General features: G+C 40.7%; 1 protein-coding gene across 1 annotated transcript in view; it reads left to right on the forward strand.

The window, feature by feature from the left end:
* wnt1 (wingless-type MMTV integration site family, member 1) overlaps nt 1–12,122 on the forward strand; it is a 127,664-nt gene extending 115,542 nt beyond the window's left edge. Inside the window, exon 4 of the mRNA XM_068024652.1 lies at nt 11,634–12,122. Coding sequence (XP_067880753.1) covers nt 11,634–12,122 — 489 coding nt within the window. The remainder of the gene's footprint in view (nt 1–11,633) is intronic.
* Nucleotides 12,123–13,500: the final 1,378 nt, after the last annotated feature.

Genomic DNA, 13,500 nt, shown 5'->3' on the forward strand with positions numbered 1-13,500 from the left:
AAGCAAACAGTTTACAATAGAGTTCAAACAAGGAGAAAGCAAACAGTTCACAATAGAGCTGAAACAAGGAGAAAGCAAACAGTTCACAATAGAGTTTAAACAAGGAGAAAGCAAACAGTTCACAATCGAGCTTAAACATGGAGAAAGCAAACAGTTCACAATCACGCTTAAACAAGGAGAAAGCAAACAGTTCACAATCGAGCTTAAACAAGGAGAAAGCAAACTGTTCACAATAGAGCTTAAACACGGAGAAAGCACGCAGTTCACAATAGAGCTTAAACAAGGAGAAAGCAAACAGTTCACAATAGAGTTTAAACAAGGAGAAAGCAAACAGTTCACAATAGAGCTGAAACAACGAGAAATCAAACAGTTCACAATAGAGCTTAAACACGGAGAAAGCAAACAGTTCACGATAGAGCTGAAACAAGGAGAAAGCAAACAGTTCACAACAGAGCTTAAGCACGGAGAAAGCAAACAGTTCACAATAGAGCGCAAAGACAGAGAAAGCAAACAGTTCACAATAGAGCTAAAACACGGAGAAAGCAAACAATTCACAATAGAGCTTAAACAAGGAGAAAGTAAACAGTTCACAATCGAGCTTAAACAAGGAGAAATCAAACAGTTCACAATCGAGCTTAAACACGGAGAAAGCAAACCGTTCACAATAGAGCTTAAACACGGAGAAAGCACACATTTCACAATAGAGCTTAAACACGGAGAAAGCAAACAGTTCACAATAGTTTTCAAACAAGGAGAAAACAAACAGTTCACAATAGAGCTTAAGCACGGAGAAAGCAAACAGTTCACAATAGAGTTTAAACAAGGTGAAATCAAACAGTTCACAATCGAGCTTAAACACGGAGAAAATAAACAGTTCACAATAGTGTTTAAACAAGGAGACAGCAAACAGTTCACAATGGAGCTTAAGCAATGAAAGAGTAAACAGTTCACAATGGAGCTTAAACATGGAGAAAACAAACAGTTCACAATAGTGTTTAAACAAGGAGAAAGCAAACAGTTCACAATAGAGCTTAAACAATGAGAAAGTAAACAGTTCCCAATAGAGCTTAAACACAGAGAAAACAAACAGTTGACAATGGAGTTTAATCAAGGAGAAAGCAAACCGTTCACAACAGAGCTTAAACATGGAGAAAGTAAACAGTTCACAATAGAGCCTAAAGGAGAAAGCAAACAGTTCACAACAGCGGTTAAACAAGGAGAAAGCAAACAGTTCACAACAGAGCTTAAACAAGGAGAAAGTAAACAGATCACAATAGAGCTTAAAGGAGAAAGTAATCAGTTCACAAAAGAGCTTAACGGAGAAAGTAAACAGTTCACAATAGAGCTTAAAGGCAAAAGCAAACAGTTCACAATGGAGCAAAAACAAGGAGAAAGCAATCAGTTCACAATAGAGCTTAAACACGGAGAAAGCAAACAGTTCACAATAGAGTTTAAACAAGGAGAAAGCAAACAGTTCACAATAGAGCTGCAACCAGGAGAAAGCAAACAGTTCACAATAGAGCTTAAACAAGGAGAAAGCAAACAGTTCACAATAGAGCTGAAACAAGGAGAAAACAAACAGTTCACAACAGAGCATAAACATGGAGAAAGCAAACAGTTCACAATCGAGCTTAAACAAGCAGAAAGCAAACAGTTCACAATGGAGCTTAAACAATGAAAGAGTAAACAGTTCACAATAGAGCTTAAGCACGGAGTTAGCAAACAGTTCACAATAGAGTTTAAACAAGGAGAAAGCAAACAGTTCACAATAGAGCTTAAACACGGAGAAAACAAACAGTTCACAATAGTGTTTAAACAAGGAGAAAGCAAACAGTTCACAATAGAGCTTCAACATGGAGAAAGCAAACAGTTCACAATAGAGCTTAAACAAGGAGAAAGCCAACAGTTCACAATAGAGCTTAAACAAGGAGAATGCAAACAGTTCACAATGGAGCTGAAACAAGGAGAAAGCAAACAGTTCACAATCGAGCTTAAACACTGAGAAAGCAAACAGTTCACAATAGAGCTTAAACACGAAGAAAGCAAACAGTTCACAATAGAGCTGAAAGACGGAGAAAGCAAACAGTTTACAAAAGAGTTTAAACACGGGGAAAGCAAACACTTCACAATAGAGTTTAAACACGGAGAAAGCAAACAGTTCACAATAGTGTTTAAACAAGGAGAAATCAAACAGTTCACAATGGATCTTAAACACGGAGAAAACAAACAGTTCACGATCGACCTGAAACAAGGAGAAAGTAAACACTTCACAAAAGAGCTTAAACAAGGAGAAAGCAAACAGTTCACAACAGAGCTTAAACAAGGAGAAAGCAAACAGTTCACAATAGAGCTGAATCAAGGAGAAAGCAAACAGTTCACAATAGAGCTTAAACAAGGAGAAAGCAAACAGTTCACAATCGAGCTGAAACAAGGAGAAAGCAAACAGTTCACAATAGAGCTTAAACAAGGAGAAAGCAAACAGTTCACAATCGAGCTGAAACAAGGAGAAAGCAAACAGTTCACCATAGAGCTTAAACAAGGAGAAAGCAAACAGTTCACAATAGAGCTTAAACAAGGAGAAAGTAAACAGTTCACAAACGGGCTTAAACACGGAGAAAGCAAACAGTTCACAATCGAGCTTAAACAAGGAGAAAGCATTCAGTTCACAATAGAGCTTAAACAAGGAGAAAGCAAACACTTCACAATAGAGCTTAAACACGGAGAAAGCAAACATTTCACAATGGAGCTTAAACACGGAGAAAGCAAACAGTTCACAATACAGCATAAACAGGGAGATTGCAAGCAGTTCACAATCGAGCTTAAAGGAGAAAGCAAACAGTTCACACTCGAGCTTAAAGGAGAAAGTAAACAGTTCACAAAAGAGCTTGAAGGAGAAAGCAAACTGTTCACAATAGAGCTCAAACGTGAATGCAAACAGTTCACAACAGAGCTTAAACATGGAGAAAGCCATCACTTTACCACAGAGCTTAAAGAAAGGATAAAGCAAACAGTTCACAATCGATGTTAAACAAAGAGAAAGTGAACAGTTCACAATAGAGATCAGAGTAAGGTGAAAGTATAGAGCTCACAATAGAGCTTAAACAAGGAGAAAGTAAACAGTTCACAATAGAGTTCAATGCAGAATGTGAACAGTTCACAGAAGAGCCGAAAGGAGAAAGTAAACAGGTTGCAATAGAGCTGAAAAGATAAACTAATCACGTCACAATAGAGCTTAAACAAGGAGAAAGTAAACAGTTCACATAGACGTCAGACAAGGTGAAAGTAAACAGTTCACAATAGAGCTTAAACAAGTAGAAAGTAAACAGTTCACAATAGAGCCTCAACATGGAGAAAGTAAAGTCCACAATAGAGCTTAAAAAAGGGTGAAAATAAAATTGTCACAAAAGAGCTTAAAGGAGAAAGCAAACTGTGCACAATAGAGCGCAAAGGAGAATGCAAACAGTTCACAACAAAGCTTAAACATGGAGAAAGCCATCACTTTACCACAGAGCTTAAAGAAAGGATAAAGCAAACAGTTCACAATCGATGTTAAACAAAGAGAAAGTGAACAGTTCACAATAGAGATCAGAGTAAGGTGAAAGTATAGAGCTCACAATAGAGCTTAAACAAGGAGAAAGTAAACAGTTCACAATAGAGTTCAATGCAGAATGTGAACAGTTCACAGAAGAGCCGAAAGGAGAAAGTAAACAGGTTGCAATAGAGCTGAAAAGATAAACTAATCACGTCACAATAGAGCTTAAACAAGGAGAAAGTAAACAGTTCACAATGGAGCATAAAGGAGAAAGTAAACAGATCACAATGGAGCTTAAAGGAGAAAGTAAACAGTTCACAATGGAGCTTAAAGGAGAAAGTAAACAGTTTACAATAAAGCTTAAAGAAAGGATAAACAGTTCACAATAGAGCTTAAACAAGGAGAAAGTAAACAGTTTACATTACAGCTTAAAGGAAGTATAATGTAAACAGTTCACAACAGAGTTTAAAGGAGAAAGTGAACAGTTCACAAGAGAGCTTCAAGAAAGGAGAAAGCAAACAGTTCACAATAGAGCTTAAACACGGAGAAAGCAAACAGTTCACAATAGAGCTTAAACAAGGAGAATGTAAACAGTTCACAATAGAGCTTAAACAAGGAGAAAGTAAACAGTTCACAATAGAGCTTAAACAAGGAGAATGTAAACAGTTCACAATAGAGCTTTAACAAGGAGAAAGTAAACAGTTCACAGTAGAGCTTATACAGGGAGAATGTAAACAGTTCACAATGGAGCTTAAACAAGTCGAAAGTAAACAGTTCACAATACATCTTCAAGCAAGTTCAAAAGGAAACAGTTCACAATAGAGCTTAAACAAGTAGAAAGTAAACAGTTCACAATACATCTTCAAGCAAGTTCAAAAGGAAACAGTTCACAATAGAGCTTAAACAAGGAGAAAGTAAACAGTTCACAATACATCTTCAAGCAAGTTCAAAAGGAAACAGTTCACAATAGAGCTTAAACAAGGAGAAAGTAAACAGTTCACAGTAGAGCTTAAACAAGTAGAAAGTAAACAGTTCACAATACATCTCCAAGCAAGTTCAAAAGGAAACAGTTCACAATAGAGCTTAAACAAGTAGAATGTAAACAGTTCACAGTAGAACTTAAACAAGTAGAAAGTAAACAGTTCACAATACATCTTCAAGCAAGTTCAAAAGGAAACAGTTCACAGTAGAGCTTAAACAAGTAGAAAGTAAACAGTTCACAATACATCTTCAAGCAAGTTCAAAAGGAAACAGTTCACAATAGAGCTTAAACAAGTAGAAAGTAAACAGTTCACAATACATCTTCAAGCAAGTTCAAAAGGAAACAGTTCACAATGGAGCTTAAACAAGTAGAAAGTAAACAGTTCACAATAGAGGTTAAAGGAGAAAGTAAACAGCTCACAATTGAACTTAAACAAGGAGAAACTAAGCAGTTCACAATAGAGTTGACAGGAGAATGTAAACATGTCACAAAGAGCTTAAACAAGGGGAAAATAACCAGCTCTTAATAAGGCTTTAAATGGCAGAGAAAGTAAACAGCTCACAATAGAGCTGAAAATATGCATAAAACTATCATTTCTATTTGCTGTACAATGAATGAATTGAATCCCTGAGATATTATTAAATAAGGACCCTCTGGAGTTATTTGACCAGTAGTGTGGGTGACTGTACAGAAGTGTTTATCTCACACACACACAGTTAGAGGGATTGTGTTGCCATGATGTAAATGAAACCTGCAAGATCTGGTGACTCAGTTGATACTTAAAGCACAATCACGGTTATTTATTTTATGTTATGCTAGCGGGAGAGGTGGCTGAACTCAAGTTGCTCATGATTTGTTGGCCTTGTGTGGCCTGGCATATCCCCCACTCTACCATTACCATCAAGCCAGGAGACTAACCCTGGTTCAATGAAGAGTGCAGGAGGGCATGCCAGGAGCAGCACCAGGCATACCTCAAAATGAGGTGTCAACCTGGTGAAGCTACAACCCAGGACTATCTGCGTGCCAAACTGCATTAAGCAGCATGCAATAGACAGAGCTAAGTGATCCCATAAACAACGGATCAGATCTAAGCTCTGCAGTCCTGCCACATCCAGCCGTGAATGGTGGTGGACAATTAAACAACTAACTGGAGGAGGTGGCTCCACAAACATCCCCATCCTCAATGATGGGGGAGCCCAGCACATCAGTGTGAAAGATAAGGCAGAAGCATTTGCAACAATCTTCAGCCAGAAGTGCCGAGTTGATGATCCATCTCGGCCCCCTCATGAAGTCCACAGCATCACAGATGCCAGACTTCAGCCAATTCGATTCACTCCGCGTGATATCAAGAAACGACAGAAGGCACTGGATACTGAAAAGGCTATGGGTCCTGACAATATTCCGGCAATAGTACTGAAGACCTGTGCTCCAGAACTTGCCACCCCCCCTAGCCAAGCCGGCAATGTGGAAAATTGCCCAGGTGTGTCCTGTACACAAAAAGCAGGACAAATCCAACCCGGCCAATTACCGCCCCATCAACCTACTCTCAATCATCAGTAAAGTGATGGAAGGTGTCATCAACAGTGCCATCAAGCAGCACTTGCTTAGCAATAATCTGCTGAGTGATGCTCAGTTTGGGTTCCGCCAGGGCCACTCAGCTCCTGACCTCATTACAGCCTTGGTTCAAACATGGACAAAAGAGCTGAACTCAAGAGGTGAGGTGAGAGTGACTGCCCTTGACATCAAGGCAGCATTTGACCGAGTATGGCACCAAGGAGCCCTAGCAAAACTGAGGTCAATGGGAATCAGGGGGAAAACTCTCCGCTGGTTGGAGTCATACCTAGCGCAAAGGAAGATGGTTGTGGTTGTTGGAGGTCAATCATCTGAGCTCCAGGACATCACTGCAGGAGTTCCTCAGGGTAGTGTCCTCGGCCCAACCATCTTCAGCTGCTTCATCAATGACCTTCCTTCAATCATAAGGTCAGAAGTGGGGATGTTCGCTGATGATTGCACAATGTTCAGCACCATTCGTGACTCCTCAGATACTGAAGCAGTCTGTGTAGAAATGCAGCAAGACCTGGACAATATCCAAGCTTGGGCTGATAAGTGGCAAGTAACATTCGCACCACACAAGTGCCAGGCAATGACCATCTCCAACAAGAGAGAATCTAACCATCTCCCCTTGACATTCAATGGTATTACCATCGCTGAATCCCCCACTATCAACATCCTAGGGGCTACCATTGACCAGAAACTGAACTGGAGTAGCCATATAAATACCATGGCTACAAGAGCAGGTCAGAGGCTAGGAATCCTGCAGCGAGTAACTCACCTCCTGACTCCCCAAAGCCTGTCCACCACCTACAAGGCACAAGTCAGGAGTGTGATGGAATACTCTCCACTTGCCTGGATGAGTGCAGCTCCAACAACACAAGAAGCTCGACACCATCCAGAACAAAGCAGCCCGCTTGATTGGCACACCATTCACAAACATTCACTCCCTGCACCACCGACGCACAGTGGCAGCAGTGTGTACCATCTACAAGATGCACTGCAGCAATGCACAAAGGCTCCTGAGACAGCACCTTCCAAACCCACGACCTTTACCATCTCGAAAGACAAGAGCAGCAGATGCATGGGAACATCACCACCTGCAAGTTCCCCTCCAAGTCACACACCATCCTGACTTGGAACTATATCGCCGTTCCTTCACTGTCACTGGGTCAAGATCCTGGAACTCCCTTCCTAACAGCACTGTGGGTGTACCTACCTCACATGGACTGCAGCGGTTCAAGAAGGCAGCTCACCACCACCTTCTCAAGGGCAATTATGGATGGGCAATAAATGCAGGCCTGGCCAGCGATGCCCACATCCCATGAATGAATAAAAAAAAACACATGGAGTCAGAGAAAAAAAATGAAGTTAGAGATAAATTAAGTGCAAAATTGACAGAGTTCCTTTGTCCCCAAAACAGAACCATTTGTTTTAATTCTCAGTGAGTCAGGTGCTCTCATCCTTATTTATTTTATGTTGGCGCATATATTGAGGATCCATTCTTGCTGATAGCTACCAAAAGGAAACAATATTGAGGAAGTTTTAAAAATATCTTGTCCTTTGGCAAATTCTCTCTCACTTCTAACTTGTTCGCCACTGCCAGTGTTCTGACTACTGAAAAAAATAGACCTGGGAGAAAATAGAATGTAGGAAAGGTGGCAGCCAATTTGTGCACAGCAAGCTCCCACAAACTGCAATGAAACAAATGACCAGATAATCTGCTGTTAGTGACGTTGGTTGAAGGAGAAATATTGGCTGCTTTTGTTTGAAAAATTGTTCACATCCACCCGAGAGGGCAGACAGAGACCTCAATTTAATATCCCATCCCAAAGACAGCACTTCTGACAATGCAGCATTCCCTAAGCACGGCACTGAATTGTCAGCCTAGATTTAGTGCTCAGGTCTCTGAAGCGGGACTTGAACCCACAACCTTTTACCTCCAGAGGTAAGAGGGTTCCACCAACTGAGCCACAACTGACACCTAGAGACTAAGCAGTAACTTTTTGATTGATTGATTCCTGGAAAATAAAGATTTTTTTTACCTACTGCAAGTAAATAAATGAATTTTGTTCCTGTCTCATATCACAGATAATCTCTGCACGGCTTACAAGGAGAAGTATCTATTTTGCATCTGTTTAGGTGAGGGTTTTTATAGTAATAACAAAGTAATCTAAAACGTCAGATAGATCTTATTAATATCTTTCCTTTTTTACCAACTATTTCTATAACAGTACTTTGTTGAAGCAGAACCTGTGTGTAACCTTATATATACAATCAATTGATCAGGATGAAATATCCAGTTGTCTGATTGTGTCTTAATGAGAAGTGGAGTTTCTTTATTGGCAAGTTAAACTCCTATCTTGCCACCTTGAAGACACGTTATACAGTTTAATCCATTTCAGTCTATACGTTTGGTATGTTGCATGCCCTTTGTCTATCATATCGCATTTGCCTTTATATGCATATTTTATACAGCTGATTTGCTCAAATTTCATACTCTTAAAACAACATTGAATCACAATGGTAGAGGTGGGAGGATATAAATGAAACACATGGAATTGCAAGTAGAAAAACTGCCAATGTAGAACTGTTAAGGGGACACATGAAAATAACAAAGCAAGCATGAGAGTCAGCAAAATCTACACATAAAAGGGGAGCATACAATCAAATCACTCCAAATAATTTCTTAACGATTATCTCTGTCGCCATTATGGTTTCTCCACCAAACTGAAGACTTATTACTGGAAATTACTGGCTCTGAATCTCTTCTGAAGGCTTGTACCAATCCTCTGTTGCAACTTCCATGGAAGATCAGAGGAACCCCTGGAGAAAAAGCTTAACAGCCCATTTACGCCGTTTCTCTGGTGGTTCCCCTGATCTCTCACTGACGTTACAGTGGAAGATTAAGACAACCTCTGCTGAAATTCAGGGCCAGTGTCCATAAGACAATAAAGATGTCAAATGAAGATACAAAATTTGGTGTTCAAAATGTCTCTAACAACATCACAGGACTGTCCCTGTCTGATGAGCCCAAATCTTAAACTCAGGATTGCCAGAGCCACCAGTCTCAGTTGAAGGGACCCAGCAAGGTGGCGGGCCATTGTATGCATTTGTGCTGACAACTCGCTGAATTTTGTCTTCCTTCTTAGCATAAAACATCACAAAGTAAAGCATATACAATTCCAACCTCTTCGAATGTAAATTGGAAAGCAAAAATGATGTCTGCTATATACTAGCTGATCTTTGACAGCTACAATCAGCAAGTGCAGAAACATTGATAGAGACGAAGTGGGGAAGAACATGAGTAGAAATGACTTGGAACAGGTTTTTCAAAATTCATTCTAAATGGTTACACCAGCTGCAGTTTTCTTTTTCATGTTTATATCAAAACTCAATAAACGTCTAAGGGAAATAAATTGATTCCTGTATAGATAGTGTCAAGTACAAGAAGGATTGTGCCATTATTCAAGTTTGGAGAGAGTTTCTGAGTAAAAGTCCCGATTTAAACATGTTTATTTAAACAGAGCTTTTGGCAACATCACATACTGTTGCATGGATATGTGGTAAAGAAGGAAAAATGCTGATTAACTGTTGAGATATTTCTCCACCGCCAGAACAGAAACCCACGTTCTAAACAGATGGGCAGGAAAGGAGCTGCTCCCTCCTATTGGATACAGAGATTTTATTTATGTGAGGGATCTCCCTAAAGTTATTTATTGTCATGCAGTGGGTAAGCAAATAGTCTTTACTTATTTTCCAGGAACCACTTACTTTACTGGAAATCTGTTTCCAAATTCTGGGGATATCTTATAAACTTTTTTCCAAATTTTCTCAGTGTTTCTGTGCTTCCCAACTCACTGTAGCACGACCTTGCACATCTGATTCACCATAAAGGAACAACATAGGCCATCTATTAAATATATAATTAAAGATTGCATATCACACCACTATCTCATTTCCAAGTGTCACACGGTCACATGTCAAAGTGCCAAATGCGAAATGTTTCGCAATTAGAAGTCTGCATCATTTTTGCACCTGACTGGCTCAAGTATCACTTCATAAAACATTAAACAAAGCACACAACTGAATAGATAAGAAACATACCAAGCAGTAAGTAGCAAACAGGAATGGAAATTCCCAAAGAATCATCAGTCAAACACTTACCAATAAAATGAGAAGGATAACCAATGAAATCAGTCAGAATATTGCTTGAAAATTGTTTAAGCTGACATCTCGTTTTGTCAGTGACCTGAAGAACATAGTACGACATTGAGGTTGAAGATATATTCAGCAAATGAACATTACATAATAAGTAAAGCTGTGGGAACACAGGGTTTGATATAACTAATATTATTCTATTTCAAAATAATCTTATACCCTTAGTACTCTCCCTACTTACTCCAGATACAATAGTGTTATACGATCCCAAGAAATAGGAGCAGGAATAGACCATATGGCCCATCGAGCCAGCTCCACCATTCAATGCTGATCTTGGGCTTCAATTCCACTTTCCTGCCTGCTCCCCATATCCCTTGATTCCCTGTGAGACCAAAAATCTATCTATCCCAGTCTTAAATGTATCCAATAATGGAACGTCCACAACCCTCTGGGGTAGAGAATTCCAAAGCTTCACAACCCTTTGAGTGTAGTAATTTCTCCTCATCTCAGTCCTGAATGATCAGCCCCTTACCCCGAGACTGTGCCCCCGTGTTCCAGATTCCCCGACCAACGGAAATAATCTCTCAGTTTCGACCATATTCAGCCCCTTCGGAGTCCTGTATGTTATATGAGATTGCCTCTCATTCTTCTAAACTCCAGAGAGTATGCTCTGGAATTAATTGTGATTAGTTTATATTTTAATCTCATCTAGAGTCTGTAATAGTGCATAGCTCTTCAGTATTAACAATGAGCTTCTAACAGTGCCAGAATAATCCTAGGTGTACTGAGCTTTAATGATTGTTGAGTGTTATCACGATTTCAACCATGGCTCAGATGGGTTCAAGTCCCACTCCAAAGACATAATTTAGGCTGACACTTCAGTGCAGTACTGAGGGAATGTTACAGTGTTAGAGGTGCCAGCTTTCGAATGAGACGTCAAACAAAAGCCCTGTTTGCCCGCACAGGTGGGTGCAAGGGATTCCATGGCGCTCTTTCAAAATGGAGCAAGGGAGTTCTCCCTGCGCAATTGGCTGCTGCATTTCCTACATTATAACAGTGACTTCACTTCAATGGATGGAAAGCACTTTGGGACGTCCAACGGTCATGAAAGGTGCTAAAAATGCAAGTTTTTTTTTGCTATTAGAGTATGGTTCCATTCAGATGGTATACTAAAATAATATTGAAGCACTTCACCTGTAAGGTTTTAGTATTTCTGAGATGTAGGCAATGGTCCAGGCTGCAGTTTACCTTCCGTCTCACCAGATCGAGATATGTTGCATCCACGACAGCTGAGACAAAAGTGCACAGTTCTAATATACTCTGACATGGGACCATTCATGCTGAGTGCATTATTTTCCAATAAGCAACATGTTTTCATATACTGATTAATATTTATCAATTTCACAGACAGTCCATGCCGAGATGAGACAGGAGTGTAAGTGCCATGGAATGTCTGGCTCTTGCACAGTTAAAACCTGTTGGATGCGGCTCCCCACCTTTCGGACAGTGGGTAACTTGCTGAAGGACCGGTTTGACGGAGCCTCCCGAGTGATCTACGGCAACAAAGGCAGTAACCGCGCTTCCCGAGCTGATATGCGCCATCTGGAGCCCGAGAACCCCGCTCACAAACCGCACTCTCCCCAGGACCTGGTCTACTTCGAGAAGTCACCGAACTTCTGTACAGTGAACAGTAAAATGGGCACCACAGGTACCACGGGCCGAGCCTGCAATAACACCTCCCTGGGCCTGGACGGCTGTGACTTGCTGTGCTGTGGGAGGGGATTCCGTACCCTGACTGAGAGGGTCATCGAGAGATGTCACTGCACTTTCCATTGGTGCTGTCACGTCAGCTGCTTAAACTGTACGACCACACAAACACTGCACGAGTGTCTCTGAGTGTCAGAGTGCCTTCTCCTGGGGTCATCGCTTGGGGCGGCTAAGTGGGCACGGGAGAACTCTGTCATAGGAGTACCTGGGGGCGGGGGGGGGGGGGTGGACATGGGAGCCTTTGCATGAGTATCCGAGGGGCATCCCATAATGGGACTGTCTAAGTTTGACATCTCTGAGCATCAAAGGGTGTAACAAAGTTGTACGTGTGACAGAGAGACCCCAAATGGGGTTCGTAAAGGGTCTCTAATGTAAGAGTGTGCAATGTGCACAAGAACTTTGCACTCGGCTAAGTGAAGGGCACTCTTTGCAGAACCTGAGGGACAAGAGATTTTCTTTTCAGTCAGCTCTCTAAAGGACAAGAACCTCTCAGGGACCTGGGGGTGTCAGAAAAACCCAAAATCATCCCTTAAAAGGAAAACATTGTGCAAAGATGTCGATGTTAAACCTATAATTTATTTGGAAATGTGTTCTGCATTTTCTAAAGAGTGAAGTAACTCTTTAGCTCCCAAGAAACAAACACGTTTTCAATGAGTCTGAGGCCCTGAAATTAAGCTGCATGCTATTGTCTCAAAGTGCTCTCTGCAGCTTCAGTGGAGGTGCTCACCTGTTTAAAGTAAGTGGGCGCAAATAGCAGAATGGGGAACGTCAGATAATTGAGTTAAAGCAGCTTCTTTCATCAAGAATGATGAAGGCTATACAATAATGAGGACAGCATATAGACACTACTTGCACCATCATTGAATGGTGGAGCAGGCTGAAGGGGCCGAATGGCCTCCTCCTGCTCCTGTGTTCATATACGTTGCAGAAGAAGTCAAATACAGTCTCAGGATGCCACTTGCTGGTTTTTGACTGGAGATCCAGTTTCTGAGTTGTGCTGTGTTGAAAGTTCCAAATTTTTTTGAAAAGGACACCAAAAGTCTTATTTTTAAGCTGGAAAGCCATGATTTCTATTTACTTCTGTGCCCCACGATTTGGTACATTCTTTATTAAAGTCTTCAATTAATTTTCATCATTAGCAAAACAAACACTGAAGGCCTAATTCCATCCCTGCCCCATCTCTGTCGTAACCGCCATCAAAAGTTGATGTCGGGTAGAGTTTCCGCTTTGGGCACAAATTGCACCCAAAATTGCGTCCGTTTCGAGAAATGCTTCTTTTCTTGAGTTTCTGCTGAAACTCATTTGCATATCGCCAAATGCAAAATCTGCCGTGAACCCGTGCATTCAGCATTTTAAAACGTAATTTTAAACAAAACAGTTTTGCTGTAAAAACAATTGCTTGATATATTTAAGAGTGGTGACATGGTGCAGTTTGATCAAATGGGATCCTCACAATGTCAACCTGTGAATAACTGGGTTTTAAATGACTGAAAATAACTTTTAAGAT

The sequence above is a fragment of the Heterodontus francisci genome, chromosome X (assembly GCF_036365525.1).
Source record: "Heterodontus francisci isolate sHetFra1 chromosome X, sHetFra1.hap1, whole genome shotgun sequence".
NCBI classification, from domain to species: Eukaryota; Metazoa; Chordata; class Chondrichthyes; order Heterodontiformes; family Heterodontidae; genus Heterodontus; species Heterodontus francisci.